This window comes from Callionymus lyra, chromosome 9 (assembly GCF_982586985.1).
Source record: "Callionymus lyra chromosome 9, fCalLyr1.hap1.1, whole genome shotgun sequence".
In the NCBI taxonomy this organism is placed as follows: domain Eukaryota; kingdom Metazoa; phylum Chordata; class Actinopteri; order Syngnathiformes; family Callionymidae; genus Callionymus; species Callionymus lyra.
In genome coordinates this window covers 4,369,867-4,393,825 of record NC_141826.1, presented here as the reverse complement: position 1 = coordinate 4,393,825, position 23,959 = coordinate 4,369,867, and the positions used below count along the sequence as shown (strand labels likewise).

Here is a 23,959-nt window from a genome sequence, read left to right as displayed (position 1 = left end):
TCAGAGCCATATACAGTCGAGACAGTTCAGCCCAAAAGACAGACAGCAAGTCATCACCTGCAAATTCACTTATTTGTGTATTTGCCCTAAAAGCAAGAAAGATTTTTTACATTACCCAAACTCTTTTGCACTGTGGCGACAGGAGAGCAATGACTCAATGACCTAAAGAAAACCAAACAAAATGGGAAAAGTTCAGTAAGAAAAATAAAACAAATAGAAGAATAGTCAATTGAATAAATAAATAAGTTTTGCTGGATTTGGTGAGAATTTAGTGACTTCTGAACTGAAGTGGCCGCTGCTTCATGTCGTTCATAAATGTATCATCAGCATATTGGTATTCTGTCAAGTTATAATAACAGGGTTAATCCTATAACTGACAGCAGAGCCCTCTATGTTATTTATATATTTTTTTCAAATCTACACTTCTATTCCAGCAACTATAAAAGCATTTAAAGAGACAGTTAGGCCATTGATTTCAAACCATATTGTATCGTTTTCCATTATTACATAACATTATTTTATTTTCATTATAACATATTTTGAGCATCTGAAAAAAACATTGGTATCATTATCATATTTATATTTATTATAACTCCAACACATCACTTTTCACTCAAACCAGGGACTCACTTTACTTATTGTATTGCTTTGTCTTGAATGTATTGCTTTTCTTCTACAAGATGTTTCGAAATTTGCCCAAGAAAATTATTTTCTTATTATTGGTAAAATTAATTTCAGTATTATTCAAGAAATGAGAATTGAATTGTATGAATTAATGTTCCAATGTTTAGCTCATTTATGGATGAAACATTTTAAACCATGAGCCCAATGCGGACTTTGGTGGTAGTATTACAATTTAGTGTATTTAAGTAATAAATAGTTATAATTAATCGTTGCCATGTTGTCAGTAATTTATCAATTATTCATATTATATAATTCTAATTTACTTCGTGTGTAACTTTGTTTATGTATTGTAACACAAGAACTAAAACATCGCATGGGCTAATTGATATTTGCATACGTAAACAAGAAACTAAACTAAACTAATCACATTTACTTGTAAAGTTTGTAAATTTCCCACGATGTCATTTTTTGACGAAGATAATCACTAAAACAGTAATAAAAAAATGAATAAGAAAAATATGATGTCACTGACAAGGACGGTAGTTAACGTATGGCAACATCTACTGTCGCAACGCCCCTCCTTTAAAAACTTTGCGACAGTTTGTTTTACGGCACTCTCCTTCCACACGTGTTGTCGTCACATGGGACGTCTGCGGGATTGTTGCTAATACAAAGTTCTAGTTGTAAGTAATTTATACCTAAAGTGTATTTAAGTGTGCATGACTCCTAAACTCGCAAGGAAACAATTGTTTATAGATTTACATGTTTTGTATTGTCTGATATCTGCTTATTTTCTAATAGAAGGAAGCTAGAAGCAGCATGTTAGCTTGCTTTGACCAGATGTGCATGATTTGTTACTCTGTAATTGATATTTTTACTATTTCCTATTACTTTTGTGCTTTTATAGTTTAAGAAAAATGTCGTACGGAGGAGGACAAGGTGGTGGTTACAATAACCGAGGCGGAGGATTCAACAGCCGAGGCGGTGGCAGGGGTGGTGGAGGAGGATTCAACAGCCGAGGTGGTGGAGGAGGATTCGGTGGAAGAGGTGGACGAGGTGGCGGAGGAGGATTCGGTGGCAGAGGTGGTGGAAGAGGTGGCTTCAACAGATATCAAGACTATGGACCCCCAGAACATGTTGTTGGTGAGTTCACAGGGATTCTTCTTTTTGTTGATAATCTTATACCCGTTAATGGTGTTGTAAGTAAGTAAGTAAATAAGTAATTTTTATTTGTATAGACAATTAAACAATCAAAACAATATTCAATAAAGTATAAACTTTAAAGATCAAGATAAAACTGATGACGCAACAAGAGTTCCAGAAAATCAAGGAAAAGCCTGAACAAATAAAAACGTCTTAAGATGTTTCTTGAAGGAGTCAGTAGATCATCAAACACAGAGAGAGAGGAAGATTGTTCCAAAGTTTAGGAGCAACAGCTTGGAAGGATTTCTCTCCTCTGGTCCTGAATCGTGTTCAGGAACCATCAGTAGATTCTGATCCACAGACCTCAGAGCCCGAGCTGGGGTGTAAGGCTGGATCAGATCAGTGATGTAAGGAGGAGCCTGACCATGAATAGCTCTGAAAGTAAGAACCAGAATTTTAAAGTTGATCCTGAAAGAAACTGGAAGCCAGTGAAGAGTTTTAAGGATCGGAGAAATGTGAGTTCTTCTACTTGAGCGGGTCAGAATTCTCGCTGCAGAGTTCTGAATCAACTATAGTATTAAACAATCTGTCCATTTTTCCTACTTAAAAATACTTATTTATCCTAATAATGTATTTTCTTATAAGCTATTTGTTGAACATGCACACATGTGATGAGAATAATATTTTATTTTTTTTCTGTGGCCGCCAACATAATAATAAAAATGTTAAAATGATTACAATGTAGTAAGGTAAATGTGTTTACTAATCTGTTTTTCTCGATACGTTGCAGCTCTAGGAGAGTTCGTGCATCCTTGTGAGGATGATATAGTGTGTAAATGCACTTCAGAAGAAAACAAAGTTCCATATTTCAATGCTCCAGTTTACCTGGAGAACAAGGAACAGATTGGAAAAGTGGACGAGATATTTGGCCAACTGCGGGAATTTGTATCCTTTCTGTTGATCTAACCGTTTTTAAATGTATTTTCCTCTGTTTAAAGTACTTTTCTTTGACGAATGCCTCCAGTATTTTTCAGTTAAACTCTCAGAAAATATGAAGGCATCATCTTTTAAGAAATTACAGAAGGTATTGCATTGTTCCTCGACTTCCATGTTGTTTTCTGAGTGCATGATGTGATCTAAAATTTTATCTATAGTTCTACATAGATCCTATGAAGCTTCTGCCGCTGCAAAGATTCCTTCCTAGGCCGCCAGGAGAAAAGGGTCCACCAAGAGGAGGCAGAGGAGGAAGAGGCGGTGGTCGTGGAGGTCAGTGTAACTTTCTTTTGCACGATAACTTGAAAACAGATGCTTGACTCATAAGAATGGTGTCTAAAGATGCTTTTTTGTATTTTGTCTTAGGTGGATTCAGAGGTGGAAGAGGGGGCAGAGGTGGTGGAGGATTTGGAGGTGGCAGGGGAGGAGGAGGATTCGGAGGTGGCAGAGGAGGAGGATTCAGAGGAAGAGGAGGTGGAGGTGGAGGACGTGGATTCAGAGGTGTGTAATTGTAATTTTTGTTTAGCTGAATCATCAGGGATCCTAGATATCCTCTTTTTTTAATGCTAAAATGGTATTTCTTTCACTTTGAATTTCCTTTTTCCATTCTCACGCCACACTTGACCTTTCTCACGCTTATGTTTACCAATATAAATATGGATCATCAACAATAAACATTGGTCCTTTTTGCGTAGTCATGGAAGGCTCCTTTGCAATGCGAACAAATCGGAAGCAGCATAAAGTGGGTCTATCTCTTAACTTCTGGCTTTCAAATGAAGGGCACAACAACGCGGTGCATCAGCACCGATATAATTTTATTTATCATGGTCATACTCTGTACTGTTTAAAGCCTTGTAACCCTTCATTATCACAGTAAGTAATTACTTGTTTGTAAACGGTCACACTCTTTCCTCATAATCAATTTTTTAAATATATTTTTATTATTTAGTAGATCATTTGCCATATTTATTGATTTATTGAAAGGATCAAATTTCATAGCATTTGAATGTAAAATTTGACAGTTTTAGCTGTCACTTATACATTTCATTGTCAAAGATGGAAGGTTGCTATGAAACAATAATCATTCCAAGTAAGAATCACTGACTGTAATAGATCTTGTCTAAAGACAGTAGACTATTAAAAATATCATTGCATGCATCAAGTTTTTTCTTATCTCAGATCAAGGAAAAAAGTGAGTCCTTAATACCATGTGTATGATTTTTTTCACCTTGTCAACCAATAAGTTATAATTAATTCCACATTATTGGAAATATTCTGCTTTACTTTAAACAGGGTGAACTAACCCATTAAAGAGTTCGTCCTGAAAACATACTACATTTTATTCCGTTTTCTGGGACTTAAATTTCGAAATAACCTCACTGAGTTTGGTTAAATTATTAGGTTTATTTTTAAATTTATTTTCAATCACAATATTTACTTTTTTCAGAACGTTTCAGTAGTAAATGTGTTAAAAAAAATGTATTCAAACAATATTCAAAACTTGTTTTGTTTTTATGTTTTCTTTTATAACTTTTCCTGTCTCTTTAGGTGGAAGATGATCAAATGCTCTTGATATGGTGCAGCCTTGATCCCTGTCCAGCAAGAAGCCAAATGCGGGCGTTGAGCTCCAGGGACAAAATGGATCATCGGATTTATAAACTTTGTTTTCTTTCTCTTTTTTTTTTCTCTAATTTTTGTACTGTTGTTGAAAAGGTGATGGATTTTGATATACTGTATTTAAAAGATCCATATGTGTAGATGTGAAGTCTTTGTTAAAGAAACATCATGCAGAAGATTTTCTCAATGTATTTCTCAATTCATTGGTTATTTGGAAAGAAAGGAAATTCATGACTTTGGACAAAATACTTAAGGGAGAGGAGTCCATTTGTAGTTGGAAAACTGTTTTATTGCAATGTTTGAAAACCCGTAAAAAATTAAAGCGGTGCCATTGTAAGTTTATTTTAGTTTTTTTAAGTGTAAATTCCATAAGATATTCAAGATTCATTAATATTACTTTCAATGATGGATTCTATAACTTTTTGTGGAAGTGAGTGTAGTTCAGCCTAAATGTACCAGGCTGATATGAAAGTTTTTGCACACTCATGGATGCACTCCCTCTGTGAAAAGACTGCAGAGTAGGTCCACCAGATGGATAGTTACTTTATTGATCCGATTAGGGAGACATTATCATATCCAGCAGCAATAACGCATCCATCCCTACAAACATCCATACATACACACAGAACATATAAAGAGACAGATAATTCAAACATCATCAAAAGGTAAAGAGTGAATGTTAAGCAAGAGTGAGAGATCTGTTGTAGCACATATTGGCAGAAGAAACAAAGGATGCGTTTTTACGTTGAGAATTGTGAACCGTCTTCTTTCCCTCAGCTGTCAACTGATAAACTGTGGTCCTGCTGTTATTAGCAATATTAATTCCTATAATCCATACATAATACAATGGTTATTTATTGTTGTGACTCCTCTTTTCTGGTTCTTTTAAACAATTTAACTCCTTCCTTAATTGAATGTCAATTAGTTAAAATAATCCAATAAACGAACAATTTGACTTTTAATGTTGTATTTTCAACACAATATAGATAAAATAAATGACATTTCATTTTTAACATATTAAATATAAGCAATGCATTGTGATTCGAATCCTTACAAAATACATGTTTTTTTAACTATTATAAAAAGGTAGAACTATTAATACAAGACTATAGAATGAGAAAAGACCAATACTTGCGCCATCTTAACGCACCACGAGTGAACTCGTCCCCGATTGGTCCATGGGTTGACGACTCTGCGCCTGCGCACTCGGCGTCTCCCTCTTGCTGCTGGAGCGATCATGGAGACAGCTGGTAAAGTAAGTTGACGTCCAAAGAAAACACGAGGAAAAGCGCCTAAAGCGTTATTTTCTGGTCAAAATTACAGTTCTCCTTTTTAATGTGCTACTGCATTTGTTTCTAGATACGTTTGTCAACTAGCTAGACTAGGAAGAGGAGAAAACAATGCTCTCAATGTTGCACGATAAATTGTACTTTCTGAATGTGTTGCATAATGCGTCTGAATATTAATATACACACGCGCATAAGAACTAGTTTCTAACTGGATTTTTAGTTTAATTGCATTTAACTGACATAAGAATGAGCAGTTTTAACGATTAAACTGACTTTCCAGGGTGAGTTCAGGCAAAGAGCTGCTACTTTAAAATCACAACAATGACACCTGTGTGACTTCCAGGTGATCAAGTGCAAGGCTGCTGTGGCCTGGGAGGCTGGCAAACCTCTCTCCATCGAGGAGGTGGAAGTGGCCCCTCCAAATGCTCATGAAGTTCGCATCAAGGTAAGTCAAGTGACAGGGCTAGAACCAGACAAATGATTAATGAAACATGCGTGAGCTTGTTGGTCATAAAGCGTCTCTGCTTGGGTAACTTGTGTCAGGTCTAACCATAGTGCAACAACCTATCAAAAACCTTTCTGGTTGGATTATACTTTTTAAATGAAAAGTTGAATGATCCCAACCTCAAATCCGCCAGATGTTCCTTTTAAGTCTGGGCCGGTCAAATAATTTCTAAATATAATTTCTTAACCATTGAATTACCATGTAAGATTACATATTATTAAACATTTATTTACAGGAAAGGGTATGTGTACAAATGTGATTAGAGCCTTTGTAAACATGAGCTTTCGCTGTTTGTTTGCCTAATGCTACAATAGAAAGTCACATGAGTTGTCACCCTGGTCCAGGGCGACTAGAAGAAATGGCGTTGAAAGTGGCGACCAAATAAACTGTTACCGATCATTGACCTGAAGCTGTTTCCAACGGTGTGCCACCGATCTGGGTGTAGCAGTATGCTGGCTCTTTAAAAAACTAATAAGTACTTTGTTAGGATTTGAAAATGTTTAAAATCAACCACCAACATGGCTTTTACATCATTTGGTGAAAGAAAAAGAAAAAAATTGAATTTACACTACAGACAACTATTAGTTATACACTTGAAGTAGTTTTTTTTGTATTCCACAGCTTCAGTTTCAAACTCTGTTTCCTAAATATCTCTTGGTATTTGTCAGCTTTTGATGTTGTAAGTTAAAAGCCGAATAATCTATAACATATGATGGCCTGTTATAAAACAAGAGTTGAGAAACATTAATTAAAAAAAAAAAGAAAGAAAATAATTACATGTCCCAGTAAATGTGATGTTTATTTTTCGCACTTTGGTATATTAGGCCATCTTTGTAAGTTAAGTTATGTGACATGTTTTTTTTGGTTTCAGCTCTTTGCCACTGGGGTGTGCCACACTGATGCCTACACTCTGAGCGGCAGTGACCCTGAGGGACTCTTTCCTGTGATCTTGGGCCATGAAGGTGCTGGTAAAGTAGAGAGCGTTGGTGAGGGTGTCACTAAATTTAAGCCAGGTATGTATAAACAACAAAGAATGCTCTTTTGAATGTTTGATCGTGTTTTTATGCGCTCTTCTTCTCTCTCTCAAAAAAAAGGTGATGTTGTCATCCCCCTGTATGTGCCTCAGTGTGGCGAGTGCAAATTCTGCAAGAATCCCAAAACCAATCTTTGCCAGAAAATTAGGTAAAACAGTTTTCTTTGACAATTGTCAAATTTATGCCCCCTCTATACATTTTTTTTTTTCATTTTCTGAACTTGATTAGTCATTTAAAAAGGCCTCATTCACTGCAGGGATATATTTCCTACTACACTTTTAAATATGGTATATTTATGTCAGTTGATAGGACTGTATTCTAGGTACCAACGTATACACATAATGGTAATAGTTTAGTAATCGTTTTTATTCTAGTGTTCAGTTGGTATCATTGTATTCACTATGAATGGAGAACAATTTGCTTGTGAGTCCCAGTGAAGATGGCAGTTTTACCACTTAAATATTTGTCTGAGAGTCTTTTGTGGGCATGTGTTAAATCACTGAATTTAATTTATTTTATTATTTTTGAATTACATGTCTCATAGGAATATAAAAAAATTAAAAGCCTGATATCCTAAAGTAAGTTAAATGTTCAGTTTCCTTAATAAAAACTAATCTGATTTAAAGTGTTGACTCTGAAATCTATTTAAAGTCCCTGGATCTACTAATATCATTGAGCTTTGTGTGTTAAAAACTATAATAATTAACACTATTTATTTGATTTGAGTCTCTCCTCACTTGCTTTGTTTTCTGTGCTCTTTTCACATGTTTTTGACATTCAATACATATGGTATTTAAAGGTAAAAGACACAGCCATATGTATGCAAAAAAATATATAAAAAAGTGAACTGGTTATTTTCAAAGGGGGCCTTGGCTATGGGACTGGGTTGAAAAAAAAATCTTTATCAGAACTTGGAGCCTCCAGAGTAGAACTCACAGCCTACAGTGTCCCACCTCGGGGCAGCCAAATCAAAGCTCAGCCGCTTGCGGTGAAATATTCTGTAAGAGTTTCATCAGATGAACTAGAAAATAATCCATATTTTCCCTACATCTGGTGTTTTCACCCTGCAGGATTACCCAAGGCCAAGGACTGCTGCCTGACAAGACCTCACGCTTCACTTGCAAGGGAAAGCAAGTATTTCACTTCATGGGCACCAGCACCTTCTCTGAGTACACGGTGGTAGCCGACATCTCTCTGGCCAAAGTGAAGGAGAACGCTCCAATGGATAAAGTGTGCCTCCTCGGCTGTGGGATTTCTACTGGTTATGGTGCTGCACTCAACACTGCCAAGGTGAGGAGAAAAAAAGGGTATTTTACTTTGATACATTTATAACATTATTACATTTTATTTCCCTTTTTTTGGTGAATATATTTTCTTAATAAAAAAACAACTAATTTATTAGGATCTTAAAACCATGAACCTCATGTAAATTATCTATTTTCTTTATTATATGAATTAATTCAAATACATAATCATATTTATTTAAGAGTCCCACTTTCGTTTTCGTTCCTCATTCAAGCATTATTTCTCATTATATTTTTGTTTTCCATCAAGTAGGCAAATTCCAGATCGACTACAAAAATGATGATTCTTGAGTATTACCCAGTTTAATGGGTATTGCTTGTAGTAGTCCATGTGTCCACTTGATGGCTCCACAAAACCAGCACCACTTTAAAGAGGACTATAGGCGTGATTCAACATTTGACATGAACGTGCAACAACTGAAAGTAATGTATATCAAATAAAAGGAAAAACAAACCATTAAGTTATATATGATAATGTTGCAAAACACAATATACTCCCTTTAAATATTAGAAATCAATTCATGACACGCAATTCATCTTTGGGGCGGTTTCCCACTGTTTGCAGGTTGAACCTGGCTCTACTTGTGCCGTCTTTGGTCTTGGAGCTGTCGGTCTAGCTGCTATTATGGGCTGTAAAGTGGCTGGGGCAACCAGGATCATCGGCATTGACCTCAATGCAGCGAAGTTTGAGAAAGCCAAGGAGTTTGGTGCCACAGAGTTTGTTAACCCAGCTGACCACACCAAGCCCATCCAGGAGGTTCTTGTTGAAATGACCGATGGGGGCGTCGATTACTCCTTTGAGTGTATCGGGAACGTGAAGATAATGGTAAGGCTAAATTCTTCAAACCGGTTGTGTTTCGTCCAGCTAATTAAAAAAACCCTTAATCTGAACTTCATTGCATCATCTGATATGATCTTTTCAGTATTTAGGTTGATGTTTGATTTTTAAGTCGCAGTTCAAATGTGACTGAGCTTAAATATCCATAAGTCTTGTTATTTACATGGATTTTATGCATTTTAATAACTATATATTCTTGACACGATCATGTGAAACTCGAACAATCTCAAGTCAAACAAGGTTTTGGTACTGGAAGGTAATATGATGACCCTGATGGGGGGGACACTAAGAATTTAGCACGTCTTCAATGTTTCTATTGCAGAGAGCTGCTCTGGAAGCTTGCCATAAAGGATGGGGTGAGAGTGTCATCATTGGGGTTGCTGGAGCAGGCCAGGAGATCTCCACCAGACCATTTCAGCTGGTCACAGGTCGTGTGTGGAAGGGAACCGCTTTTGGAGGTAAATGGATGATGTTCACTTTTTGACTGTTCAGTTATGCTCACAATTGGCTTTAACATGATATCAGTGAATTACGTGAATTAGATACTTTTCACAATTAAAAGACTGAGGATTACATTGTTGTCGTAATGATGGATATTAATGGTTTAAATCTGCTTTGTTGTTATAATATATTTCTGTTAAATATCTTAGGCTGGAAGAGTGTGGAGAGTGTTCCCAAGCTTGTGGACGACTACATGAATAAGAAGTTGAAGGTGGATGAGTTTGTGACTCATACCCTGCCATTTGAGAAGATCAATGAGGGATTTGACCTCATGCATGCTGGAAAGAGGTACAAGCAGTTTACACTAAATATTTCCTCCATACTGTTTTGCGTACCATCTTTGTTCTCTCCTTAAACATGTTTCTTCTTTGCAGTATCCGCACAGTCCTGACCTTCTGAAGTGCCACAGACTATTTTCCATAGTTCACAATTCCTGCCATGGTTCCAGTTATTTCTTATAGTTAAAAAGTTTTCAAACACTTTCAATAAATTTAAAGAAAATTGGATTTTTCCAGTGCCTTTGTTCACCCTCTTTACATCACACACGCACATGCCTGAAGTATGTACTGTTACTTTTTGAGCTGTAGTCAATACTTGTAATCCTATTTAAAGGAGAGGTTTTAAAATGTGAGAGTCTACAAGCAGATGTAGGTTATTCTCATAAATTAGTTTTACAAGCATGACTTAAGGAAATATTTTAAGGTATACTTATTCAATGAGATTAGATGGACTTTATTAATGCCTCTGGAGATCTCCTTTGGGAAATTGGATTTCCATTACACGGCAGACAATAGAAGGTACAGCAAGTTTATAAAAGCAAGAATAAAATGCAAATATAAAAAGCATATATCAAAGGAAATGACACAAAGAACCAACGGGATACAAACGGATTAACATCATCCCTTCACTCTGCTCCAACAGGAAGACAAAAACAACTTTAAAATAGAAATTGTAGAGTTGCATTACAGGTGCCATATTAAATACATTTAGGGCAAATATATTTAATACCAGTGAAGCAATATAGTCATCTCTAACAAAATGCATTACAACATATCTTTAATAGGAATGTATGTAGTCTCTCCGTGACTCGGTATATACTGTTTTATTACAGTTGGAAATCTGAAAGGCACAAATGAAACTTATCATGGTGCTTTCAGAAGTGCACATTCCGGTCAATTATCGCTGTACTGTTTTATTTAGTAAATTGACTAAAAGACCAGAAGTGACTTAAATATAATTCATAAAAGAAAAGGCATCCATGCTGATAAACCAATACAATGAAAAGTTTTGTATTACTGAAATATTTTCCAACACCTAAGAGTGCGTATATTATGAATGACTGAATGTGTGATTCATATTATAAAAGTGTATGAATACATTTTATTTTAATATATGTTATAATGTGTCTTTTAAGGCTAATAGACCCTTGGTCTCAGGCATATGATGACAAATGAAAGGAATAAAAGCGTCACGACGGGCGCATGCGCACAAATCCGCAGCACCTGGCCCAATCAGCTATTTGAAGTCAGCACGACGCTGAGCTTTAGTTCCAGAAGATGGCGACCGCTCTGCTGGTGAGTGAATCTCAGCGTTCTCTGCCGTCACACCACAGAAACGCTCATTCTAAAAAAAAAAACTTGTTTTGAGGGCCAAGTGGGAATTTAAGAAGCACCTTAACGCTTTCACTAGCACGTTCACTGTCTCGGCTAGCCAAACAAGTTAGCATAGTTGTCATCCATCACGACATAAAGCCGGTGGTTCGGAAACACAGGTGCAACTACTTGAAATAGTTGACGGTATTTCCCTCTCGGTTTCAGCTCAAATGAATATCGAAAACTCTAATAAATGAAGCGAAACTACTGGAGTATTAAAACGGAGTGGTTGTGGACAACTAAAACAAAGCTACTTGTGTCTCATTGTTCACTTTTTTCAACGCAAAACACTGTTTATTTGCACGTTGCAATAGTATCCCTAGTAACGTTCCCACAATTTCTGTAACTCCTGTGTTGTCTTATCTTATCTTGAGCTTTAAAGTATATTCTTTATTGAATATTGTTTTGATTTTTTTTAAGCGCTTTTGTGACCCTGGTCTGGAAAAGCTCTATATAAATACAAATGACTTACTTACTATTACTCGAGGGAGGTGGAGAATTTAAAATAATTACTTTTAAATTTAAAAAAACAAACAAACAAAAAAACTACTTGGCGCATTAGTATTCTTTTTAAGTTGAATTTTAAGGGAAAAACTCTCATGATTGAAATCCTTGAGGCGATATTAAAAAAATGTTTTTGTATGAATAAAATCTGATGACCTTTTATTAAAATAACTACTTGCACCTAGGTGTCAGCGACTGTCCCTTCAAACGTCGAAAAGGAAACGTGTCAAATGGCAATTCAGAGTCTTGTGAAGCAACCTCAAATGTATATCAAGCACCCCTTGCAGAACAGGTCAGGATTTCGAACTTGTTGTATCAGTGTTTCCTGCAGTGTATATGTAACATGTGTGATTTGATGTTTAAAGGTGGGCCCTGTGGTTTTTCAAGAACGATAAAAGCAAAACATGGCAAGCTAATCTGCGTCTCATCTCCAAGTTCGACACTGTGGAAGACTTCTGGGCGTAAGTGGAGTTTGTTCTTAAACCACTTCTCATTTACAGGTTTTAACTTTTGTTAATATTCTAGAGTATACTTTAAGTATTTGTCACTACAATTACATAATCTTTTTTATGGGAAAATGAAATGGAAATTGGGCTAAGCATTAATTTATGAACTATACAAATATTAGTTGAATTAATACAAAAAATGTACGTATCTTTACTTGCCTTAAAGGCACGTTAACCTGATTGTAATCGCGGTTGTCAAAGTTCATAAAAGGTAGGACTTTCTTTTTTTTTCTGGAGCATTTTTTTGGGGGATATTGCCTAAAATCTCCTCAGACACAGTATGATGCTTTGACACAAAATTAAAAAAAGTACATCTGAAGGCGATATTACTTTTATTTATTTGTATTATTTAAAAGATAATGAGTTACGTGTGTGTATACATGTGTATATACTAGCTCTTTGACTATCTAAGATAGTGTAAGGTGTGCTATCCATTACTTAATTAATTGATGACATTTTTCAGTAGAGTACTCCAATACTGAAGTATTCCATAGCTGCAGCCATACATTAATTAAAACAACAAGGTTGTTAAACAAAATGTGTCATTCTCTCTCCCCCAGATTATACAATCATATTCAACTATCAAGTCATTTGATGTCTGGCTGTGACTATTCTCTTTTTAAGGTAAGAATTCAGTGTCAATTTATTTTTGAATTGTGTTTTTTGCAAAATCGATTGATTTAAAAACATTAATGATTTTTGTGGGTATTTGTTCCAATGGATACCCACTTGCAGTTGACTCTTAAAAATAACTTATGTTTGTGTGAAGGATGGTATTGAGCCCATGTGGGAGGACGATAGGAACCGGCGTGGTGGCCGTTGGTTGATAACTCTTTCCAAGCAGCAACGAAAGTCGGATCTTGATCGATTTTGGCTAGAAACGGTATGTTGCGTTTCATTAATTTGATTGATTTTGAATGAAATGCAAAATAAGCCTTTTATTTGTAATCGTTTCCCTCTTTTTGCAGCTTTTGTGTCTTGTGGGTGAAGCGTTTGACAACCACAGTGACGACGTGTGTGGAGCAGTCATTAATGTCCGGGCCAAAGGAGATAAAATAGCCATATGGACAACAGACTATGAAAACAAAGATGCAATTACACATATCGGGTAAGCTAGTTGTGGTCATATTTTTGGCATGTTGCCAAGGCTGTCTATGATTGTAAATATGTCTTCAATGCAGCATCTTTAAAAGTTTTACTTTATTTATTCAGGAGCTGTAAGTAGTTCCATTGAGCTTTTTGCAGGACTGTGTTGCTAATATTGGGGAAATGTCATGTGAACCAATCCATCTGGTGAGCATATATATATATATATATATATATATATATATATAGTAGTTAAATTTGTAAAATAACTGTGAAGCCATTAAAAAAGAATGCACAGGATGATATTGTTGAAAGTTTAACCAATTAGATATTGGGTACTATAAGTTTGAATCCAGAGTCTCCATTCTCTTTGAACATTTAACCTTGGAGCATAAACGATTTCCTTGTGAAGTGATCTGATCCAGCCTTACAACCCCAGCTTGGGCTCTGATGTCTGTGGATCAGAATCTACTGATGGTTCCTGAACACGCTTCAGGACCAGAGAGAGAAATCCTTTCAGGCTGTTGCTCCTTAGCTTTGGAATGATTTTCCTCTCTCTGAGTTTGGAGTCTACTGTTTTATGTGTCTTAGCCTTTTAAAGTATATATTTTAACTGTATTGTTTTTGATTGTTAAAGCGCTTTGTGACCCTGGTTTAGAAAGGAGCTTTACAAATTATCTTTACCTACTTACGTTAATCTAATGGTGTTATAATCTTATTTCAAACATCGTGAAGAAAGTAGTGTTTACTTTTTCCTCGGTAACCATTCCACACTGGGTTTTGAAGACGCCGTTGATACGAGTCTTCTTATTTGCCAAAGCTTGTGGACTTCATTCTCCCAGAAGACCAAAATGGGCTCCTGGGTTTAACCGGGTTTAAGGCGTATCTGATTTGCTAGCCACCAGCCGATGAATCTCTCTACCCCTCCACTGCGCTCTAACTCGTCATTACTGATGCAGCACACAATGCCTGAGAATTCTTTTTGTTAAGCATGAATTCAGAAGTATACTCTATTAAAAGCAATGAAGCAAGAGATCATTACCTTTTGGTGCCCTTGTTCTGTGTCGGATTGGAAGTCTTCTATTCTGGTGAACTGCATTCTCTTGGTGACATGGTGTGTGATCCAGAACCAGCCAGTCAAATGTTTTCATGACATATGATGTTTGCACCACTATCTTAATTATTTCGTGTCGCTGGGGAATCTCTTCTTTCATACCAGAAGGATGCAGGATGTCTTCCACAGCTGTACAATAGTTTTGCTCTGAAGGAAGTGTTCTCTTTGTTAATAATAATAAATTAACACTGTGCTGTTATGTCTTTGTTTTAGGAGCGTCTACAAGGAGAGATTAGGAGTGCCACCAAAGGTAATCATTGGTTACCAGTCTCATGCAGACACTGCAACGAAGAGTGGCTCCAGCACCAAAAACAAGTTTGTTGCTTGAGGAATCGTCAACACTTTGTTTATTATTCTATGAGTAAACTTTCATCCCCTAAATCTGAATGTTTTTCTGTCTGTGTACATGTTAAAGCGGACAGTTTACAACAAAAAAAACCTTTGCATTGACCTGAGTTCACTTTTCTATTGTTGCTTATTTATTTAAATCCTTAAGTTATTTTCAAAGCCACTTCTGCAGAGAAAGGTGTCCTTATTTTGAACTCTTGAGTTGGTACTTGCCATTTAAAACCTTAATGGATGAAACGTCTAATTTATTTAATTCTAACTTGTTTTCTTTGCTGCTCTGAAGCACATGTCAAACCCCAAATTTCATCAACGTACAAAGTATTTAATCTTTTTAACAAATCATTTTCTTTTACACCAGACTTCCTTTTTCTTCACCTTTTGTTGGACATGTGTTATTCAAGTGGTTCATTTAAACTAATGTTTGGAAGCATTGTCATGAATCTTATTTTTGTCACGAACAAATTCCCAAATGTTTTGTTTCTAAACGACATTTATTTAAAGTGTGCCTTCGAATGTAGCGACCTGTCAGCAGGAAATGTGTAAAAGATGTAAATAAAATGCAATCTAAAGCATGTTGTTCATTGTAATACTTTGAAAATAAATAAGTTGTGTTTAAAAAGCAAGCCATTTGTATTCTAATGCATCGAGAACTGCACATAAGTCTAAATCAATAACAAAACTTTCATCTTCTTTAAAGTAACTGTATAGACAGTCTGCTGTATTTAAAAAAAAAAAAGAAAAAGGGTTTTTAGTAACTGATATGTTTAATTAAATCTAGGATTTAGAATCGCATCTTTTAATATTTAGTTAAACCTTTTCTGATGACTGCTTTACGTCTTTTGCATGGAGATGACATCACTTGGTTTTGTCACGGACGAAAGCATTTAAGTTTTTTGTAAAAGTTCTGGGCATTCATCACGCCATATCTTTAAATTTGTTGGTCTGGAAGCAAGATGACGCTCACTTGCTGGTGTGTTTTAGGGGTCGTGGTCAAGCACCAATTTCAAGGACATTTCCTCTCCAGCTTAACATGACCTATTCAGGCATTTTGACGTATGCAAACTGATCCATCAAAGACCATAGTAGGAGAAACATCCCCATATGACAAACCGTCTGTGGCCTTTGGGGACAAAAATTACTCTTTCTTCACTTCTTTCTAGGCCTGTTAATGTGTTCTTTGGCAAATTTGAATGTTTTCTTTTCCTTTAGGGACTTTTCGGGCGCTTCTTGTTTATTGATTTACACGCGTGTCTTATTGTCACAGTACTGAAGGGAAACTTCAGACGGTCTTATTTCCCTAGAGCTGATCATTTGCCGAGTCTATTCTGTGAGCCATTCTAAGGGTAGTTTTTTTTTTTTTTTTTTCAAAGCTCTTTCTGGCTTTTATAACAATTTAGCAAATGCAGTCTCTAATCAAATGAAAAATGTAAGCTTATATTAAGAATGCACAAAAAGCCAAAATGAGCTTTAAAAGCTTACGTTAAATATAGTATTTATTTAACATATGAAATTACTTTATTTTAATTCAAAGTTATTTATATACTTTTGGGGAAATTTTATTGTGATTAACACGAATAAAGTAAATTAACGCTGTTAAGACTTAACTCAATTTGTTAAATGTATTTATTTCGTCATCATTGATCAACCTGAAGTTTGAACATTTACCGGAGCATAGATGTCACACACACGGAACCCTGCGGTGTCAGTTATTACTTTACCACTATTAAACACAAACCCTTTGTATTGGATTGAGGCAGATTCTAATGATAAAGTCAACATTAACTCTAACAAAAACATTTGGTATTGTTGACTTTCATGCGTCGACAGAAAGTTTCTTTCGTCTCTACGGAACAGCAAAGTTAACGGTTTTGTTTCATCTTTCTAGTTTCTTCGATCTGCTTATATCCTTTTATAACCGCTTCTCTGCAGTAGATACTTAATAAAGTTAGTGGTGTTTAATCCTGTGGAGGGAATTCTCCTCAAAAAATAAGTTCTGCTTCACTGGTGTCGGCGTGTGACTTCAGTTCAAAAGTCAAAACGGTATCGGGAATAAAAAAAACATTGGGATATATCTTTAAATCAATACTTTCTTACATCCCTAGAATACAATGTGCAGTGTTCCCAAATACATCACTATAAATACAAGGATTTTCTTTTTTAAGCTTTTGAACACTTGTTTCTGTGCCTGATCTGATTTGTTCTCGGTACTTGATTTGAGGTTAGGTCCACATGTAATTCTTGTGAGTCAATTTGACCCTTTAACTGATGTCTTTACTCTTATGAGCACAAAAAAAGCTTGATACGGAGGATATCTTAATTTCCTTCGAGACACCAGTTTGTCTCTTTGACCTTTCATGTGGGTCTGATGAACAGTAGGAGCATAAATCAACCCTAATTGCCCCAAAGTGCAGGGAGTTCATAAACAAAAGATGCCCCATACCTGCTCACCCAGATGTCATAGTTTAATTATCATGACCTCCTGGACCAACACACTCCCCCCCCCCCCTTCACACTTCCATACTTGACTGTAAGGTTTAAAACTGTCCCTATTGTGTGTTAAGTAGCTCAGTAAATGTTAACTGATGTTGAATTTCTGAGTAGCAGAAAATTTACTTGAAGTGATCAGTCATCCGCCATTAAATTTTTAAGCACTGCTTCATGAAAGCACCATATATTCACTCTAATGGGGCCTGCCAAGCATTTATTTTATCTCTGAGTGGCTCCTTCTCAGCTTTTTAAAAGCCTTTGTTTTGCGATTTCTCCGTCAGCTTTTTAGGTTTTTGTGGATTGCTCGGGTAATTTATGCTTACTTGCTTCCTCGCCCTTATTAGGCAACACAAATTGCACTCAGGCTTAAAGGGGTTTCAAGTAATTTATGGCATCCATTGACTGCTACTAAAAACCAAGAGCAGCACATTCCCTCCCATCACTTGAGAAAAATATTTTGTCTAATTGGTGCAATCAATCAGCGCAGATTTTCACATCAGAAAAGAGTGCGCAGGGATGTCAACGGGAAGAATCTTTTAACATGGAGCTGTTAAATTCTACCCAACGTTTTTTCTTGTTTCTATGATGGCTATTGTTCCTTGATTCAAAATTTGAATCTGAGGCACTTCTTAATTACATATGAATCGGTCAAGCAGTTTGAGCTTTTTCTTTTTATTCATAAAACACCAGGCCACTTTCTGAAGTACTGGAATCATGTTTAAATTGTAAAAGATATGCAACATTGTTGCAAACAATTACAAAATTACTTTCTTTCAAAATAGTTGCCCACAATTACTATATATATATACAGTGCCTTGCGAAAGTATTCGGCCCCCTTGAACCTTTCAAAATTTCGCCACATTTCAGGCTTCAAACATAAAGATATCAAATTTTAATTTTTTGTCAAGAATCACCAACAAGTGGGACACAATTGTGAAGTGGAACGAAATGTATTGGATAATTTAAACTTTTTTAACAAATAAAAAACTGAAAAGTGGGGCGTGCAATATTATTCGGCCCCCTTGCGCTAATACTTTGTAGCGCCACCTTTTGCTGCAATTACAGCTGCAAGTCGCTTGAGGTATGTCTCTATCAGTTTTGCACATCGAGAGACTGGAATTCTTGCCCATTCTTCCTTGCAAAACAGCTGGAGCTCAGTGAGGTTGGATGGAGAGCGTTTGTGAACAGCAGTCTTCAGCTCTTTCCACAGATTTTCGATTGGATTCAGGTCAGGACTTTGACTTGGCCACCTGGATACGTCTATTTGTGAACCATTCCATTGTAGATTTGGCTTTATGTTTTGGATCATTGTCCTGTTGGAAGATAAATCTCCGTCCCAGTCTCAGGTCTTTTGCAGACTCCAACAGGTTTTCTTCCAGAATGGTCCTGTATTTTGGCTCCATCCATCTGATCCATCAATTTTAGCCATCTTCCCTGTCCTTGCTGAAGAAAAGAAGGCCCAAACCATGATGCTGCCACCACCATGTTTGACAGTGGGGATGGTGTGTTCAGGGTGATGAGCTGTGTTGCTTTTATGCCAAACATATCGTTTTGCATTGTGGCCAAAAAGTTCGATTTTGGTTTCATCTGACCAGAGCACCTTCTTCCACATGTTTGGTGTGTCTCCCAGGTGGCTTGTGGCAAACTTTAAACGAGTCTTTTTATGGATATCTTTGAGACACTGATTGTTGTCCTATGGACAGACTCTCCCACCTCAGCTGTAGTTATCTGCAGTTCATCCAGAGTGATCATGGGCCTCTTGGCTGCATCTCTGATCAGTCTTCTACTTGTTTGAGATGAAAGTTTGGAGGGACGGCCGGGTCTTGGTAGATTTGCAGTGGTCTGATACTCCTTCCATTTCAATATAATTGCTTGCACAGTGCTCCTTGAGATGTTTAAAGCTTGGGAAATCTTTTTGTATCCAAATCCGGCTTTAAACTTCTCCACAACAGTATCTCGGACCTGCCTGGTGTGTTCCTTTGTCTTCATGGTTCTCTCTGCGCTTTAAACAGAACCCTGAGACTATCAAAGAGCAGGTGCATTTATACGGAGACTTGATTACACACAGGTGCATTCTATTTATCATCATCAGTCATTTAGGACAACATTGGATCATTCAAAGATCCTCACTGAACTTCTGGAGTGAGTTTGCTGCACTGAAAGTAAACGGGCCGAATAATATTGCACGCCCCACTTTTCAGTTTTTTATTTGCTAAAAAAGTTTAAATTATCCAATAAATTTCGTTGCACTTCACGATTGTGTCCCACTTGTTGTTGATTCATGACAAAAAATTTAAATTTTATATCTTTATGTTTAAAGCCTGAAATGTGGCGAAATGTTGAAAGGTTCAAGGGGGCCGAATACTTTCGCAAGGCACTGTATATATATATATATATATATATATATTTATACAATATTTTAGGAGTTTTGCAGTACATTAAATGGCTGCCATTAGTGAAAAATGACCGACATCTCTTATCCATCAGGCAAATTGGAAAATTAAATATTTCATGGGAGTTGAATTAGGATATATACAAAGGTATATCTTTTGCCTCGTGCTTGTAATTTTTGTATTTCTTTTTGCTGCAATTGTTTCTGGTGTGTGGAATTTTGGATTCACATCCATACTGGGTCTGCTACATCTGGGTAACCAAGAAGATTGGTTTCTCTGAATGTCTTGTAAATAATGCATTAAGAGCACATTATTAATATAAGTTTATAACTAATCGTGTCCGAGCAGTTATTTGAGCCCATTAAATTATAATGGCGTAATTGTAATGCGTGAATCTTATTTCGGTGCCTGACCAAAACTACAGATTATCGACCCATCACCACTGATGACATCATGGGGAGAACTGACAAACTTCATGGAACACTTGTGATTCATTAGAGTAACATTGATACCAATGTGTTTTTATATACAGGTATATATATATTTATAGAGAGAGAGATGGTCTGAACATTCACTTCCAACTGAGATTTGTCCTCTTAATGTCCCCTATTAAGACACACTGTTCGGTTTCTTTTCTCTCGTCATTTAAGATTTCATGGCTATTGCCGAGGGCAAGAACTCGGATTGATCAAGTAAAGTACAGTTTCATTTTAACTTCATGCCCTGCAGTAATATGAACTACTGCACTGCTGCGTCGTTACCTTCATTGTGGCATCCCTCAAAAGCCCCCTCGCACTGACACTCTCCTCCCTGCCACTTTACAAGTGGAAGTGTTGTCATGTTCCCTGATTAGCTCTGGTGGAAGCAGAGTGTTTGTTTGGGGTTGAGGGTCTTTGTCAGATGGAACCAGGGATAGGAACTCAAGCCAGACAGCTGACGACACTCTGCTACAGATGTTAATTAAAACACCTCAGTGACACCCCAACTTCTTCTATCTCAAAAGCAATCTATCTTTTTTTTTTTTACCAAGGAAAACGACTAAAGCACCAGTAGCTCTGCCAACAAAAAGTGTAGCAAGCAAAACACATTATTCCTGTTATTGTAAGTTCAATACCGCCTCACTACCTGTCAACTGTCTGCCATGCACTGATGGAACACTTAGTGTTTGGCTGCCAGTGTTCAACAGTTGCGCTCTTTAGTGCTATACAGGTGCTGTGCTGGGGTCTTTCTACAAAGCGTTTATCCGCTGAAAAGTGCCGTCTCCTCCTTTGTATTTAGAAGCTATGAAAACTAGAAAGTACAGACTGTCCAGCTTCATATAGACCTTGCTGAATAAACCGGGAAAGCCACAATAGTCGGTCTTTATGGTTTACAGACTATAGACGTCCACTCTTGTTTGTGTTCTTGAGTGCTAGGAATATTGTAGATATCTGTAGATATTGCTTGAAGTAGAGAATGTAAATATCTAGCAAAACACTGAGGCAGAACCAGACCTCTTTTCCACCTGGATTCTGGAACCTCTCTGGACAAAGAGTTGTAAAAATGTAAAGTTTCTCTTGCGCAGCTTTTTTTTTCTTCTTTGTTTCTATTTATAAAAACGCAGATAATGCATGGTTGCAGACTTGGATGAAACAAGGACACAATTTCCTGTGTTGATGAAGAGCAGGTTTTGTTTGATGTTTAATGCCTCCAGCCTCTCGTCTACCACAGAGTCAGCTTCCTCCTGTAGTAGAGTCGGCTCATCACCTTCTGGCAAACAGACGTCCTTTCTAGACCTTCCATCGACACAAAAACCTGAACCTAGTGGTGGGGAGTTGAAGCTTCGTGAAGCAGTGTTATTCTTTATGAGTTCAGACATTTCTAAATTATCTTATATAATAACTAATATTGTTGGGTCGTAGGGGTTTTACTTTTTTTTTTAAGGAAGGATGTGTGTCTGTGCTCTATGTCAGCCAAAATCGAATAGGTGTTTGAGGCAAAATCAATTCCAAACTGATGTGAACAGATTTTTCCAAATCCTTATTTTGAAAAACTATTAAGTCAGCTCTAAAAAAATGATTACAATTTGCCAGGCTCCATTGGAACACTGTTTACCATGTGATTTCATGAAGCCTCCTGAACTTAGCTTGAATGATGACATTTGTTTAAAGCAAAAACAGTCGAAAATTGATAAAAGAGAGTGACATCTAGTGACCTTTGACAATAACAGCTGTATCATGATGCTTCATCAATCACTAGTTGGAATAAATGTGAGGGAGTATTACAGCTGAAACCACATTCAAATGGATTTTATTGCATTTCTTAAACCATTTTAATCATCTGGTAAAGCTTTCACTATATTATTGCCTATTATTTAACTTATAACTTGAAATACATAATGCATATTAAAATACATTAGTTATTTAATTATATCTAGGTCTTTTTTCCTACTGTTTGGTCAATCTATATGTGCCTGATCTGTGGAGTTTGTTAATTTGAAAAAAAAAGAGCATCGTTTCCCTTTTTCCATCCGAAAAAATGTAATTCCCAGCAAATACAAATTCTTTCACTGCTTCACCACAGGGAGGCAGTACAGTTCCACCACTACTCTGCTCCATTTCAAGTGAATTGGGATTCAACTCCGCATGTCTCTTTGGCACACACCTAGAGAGAAAAGATATCTGTAAATAGCAGCTGTTCATATTATTTTTTCATAACCCCCGCCCACCACCTACACACACACACACACCTCTCAGAAACACGCGTTACAATTCCCCTCTCTATCGCCCTAGGCAACTGTCAACCTCCTGCTTACTGGCCCTGTGCTGTTCTCAGAAGGGGCCATGGAGAGTCAAGCCGCGAACCCACTGCTCTGACTGATGTTCCCGGCCTCCTCCCTGCGCTCAAGCACTGGAGTTCCAAACTTGGTGACATGACACCGGTCTTGACAGAGTTGTGGCGTCAGAGGGGGGGCCGACGGTTCCTGTCTTGTGTTGGCGGTGATAGTTCCCTTGAGCCCCGTGACAGACATGTCAATATAGTTGCACTTGGATGCAACGCAACAATGGGGGCTTCCACCGGGGACCCTCAGGTTTGACTCAGTGCGTTGATGATTTGCCTGCTGAGCCACATCCATTCAATGGTCATCTTTTTACTTCTTAATAGTTTCTTTGTCCTCATTTTTTTTTCTTCCTGATACGTGTTAATATTATACTCTAGTCGACCCATATAACTGATACAGAGTTTTCAAGATGGTCTTTTTTAACATGTATGGATGACAACATTATACATATCCTTTATCATCATCCCATGTGGGTCGAATTGATCACAGTTGGTTAATTAACATTTAATATATAAAAATAGCTAATTATCCTTTTTAAAAAGAGTTTATCCCATTTGGGTTCAGAAATCTGGGGTTATCTGATTATAAATAATTACGTCGTTGGTGCAGACCACATCATTAATTGTTCCGCCACTATTGTCAGCTTGAAGTACAATCTAATGTGGATTAAAGTCTGTGTACTTCTGTCAAAAACTATAAACAGCAAACGGACCTATTTTTAAAAGTGTGCAAATGAATGTTTTTTCTGAGGCGCCTTGATCAATTCCGCTGCTGGTGCTATGGTGTTAATTAACACACAGGTACGTCTCATACAATTAGAATATCGTGAAAAAGTTATTTATTTTTTTGTCTCATTTCAGAATGTGAAACTCATATATTATATAGATTAGTTACACATGGAGTGAAACATTACAAACATTTCATTTCGTGAAATTTTGGTTATTGTGGCTCGTAGATAATAAAAACCCAAAATACAGTGTCTAAGAAAATTTGAATATTACATAAGACCAATGAAAAAAAAGGATATTCTAAACAGAAATGTCAGGCTTCTGAATGCATGATTTCCATGCACTCAATACTTGGTTGTTCCTACTTTTGCATGAATTACTGCATCAATGTGGCGTGGCATGGAAGTGATCAGCTTTGATAGCAGCCTTCAGGTCATCTGCATTGTTGGGTCTGGTGTCTCATCTTCCTCTT

General features: G+C 36.8%; 3 protein-coding genes across 3 annotated transcripts; all 3 read left to right on the top strand.

The window, feature by feature from the left end:
* Positions 1–1,233: 1,233 nt before the first annotated feature.
* gar1 (GAR1 homolog, ribonucleoprotein) lies at positions 1,234–5,332 on the top strand. The gene is made up of 7 exons (XM_087798790.1): positions 1,234–1,307; positions 1,532–1,767; positions 2,558–2,712; positions 2,792–2,851; positions 2,922–3,033; positions 3,127–3,261; positions 4,309–5,332. Exons 2-7 carry the CDS (start codon positions 1,542–1,544, stop codon positions 4,317–4,319), a joined length of 699 nt encoding a protein of 232 aa, XP_087654916.1. The 5' UTR covers positions 1,234–1,307; positions 1,532–1,541; the 3' UTR covers positions 4,320–5,332.
* A 265-nt stretch (positions 5,333–5,597) lies between these two features.
* On the top strand, positions 5,598–10,352 carry LOC148071509 (alcohol dehydrogenase class-3). Its single transcript, XM_087798789.1, has 9 exons — positions 5,598–5,632; positions 6,010–6,111; positions 7,043–7,184; positions 7,266–7,353; positions 8,276–8,495; positions 9,075–9,335; positions 9,670–9,805; positions 9,998–10,136; positions 10,223–10,352. The coding sequence occupies exons 1-9, from the start codon at positions 5,615–5,617 to the stop codon at positions 10,245–10,247; spliced, it is 1,131 nt and encodes a 376-aa protein (XP_087654915.1). The 5' UTR covers positions 5,598–5,614; the 3' UTR covers positions 10,248–10,352.
* A 1,006-nt stretch (positions 10,353–11,358) lies between these two features.
* eif4ea (eukaryotic translation initiation factor 4ea) lies at positions 11,359–15,630 on the top strand. The gene is made up of 7 exons (XM_087798604.1): positions 11,359–11,422; positions 12,190–12,296; positions 12,370–12,465; positions 13,071–13,134; positions 13,280–13,393; positions 13,479–13,618; positions 14,924–15,630. The coding sequence occupies exons 1-7, from the start codon at positions 11,405–11,407 to the stop codon at positions 15,036–15,038; spliced, it is 654 nt and encodes a 217-aa protein (XP_087654730.1). The 5' UTR covers positions 11,359–11,404; the 3' UTR covers positions 15,039–15,630.
* Positions 15,631–23,959: the final 8,329 nt, after the last annotated feature.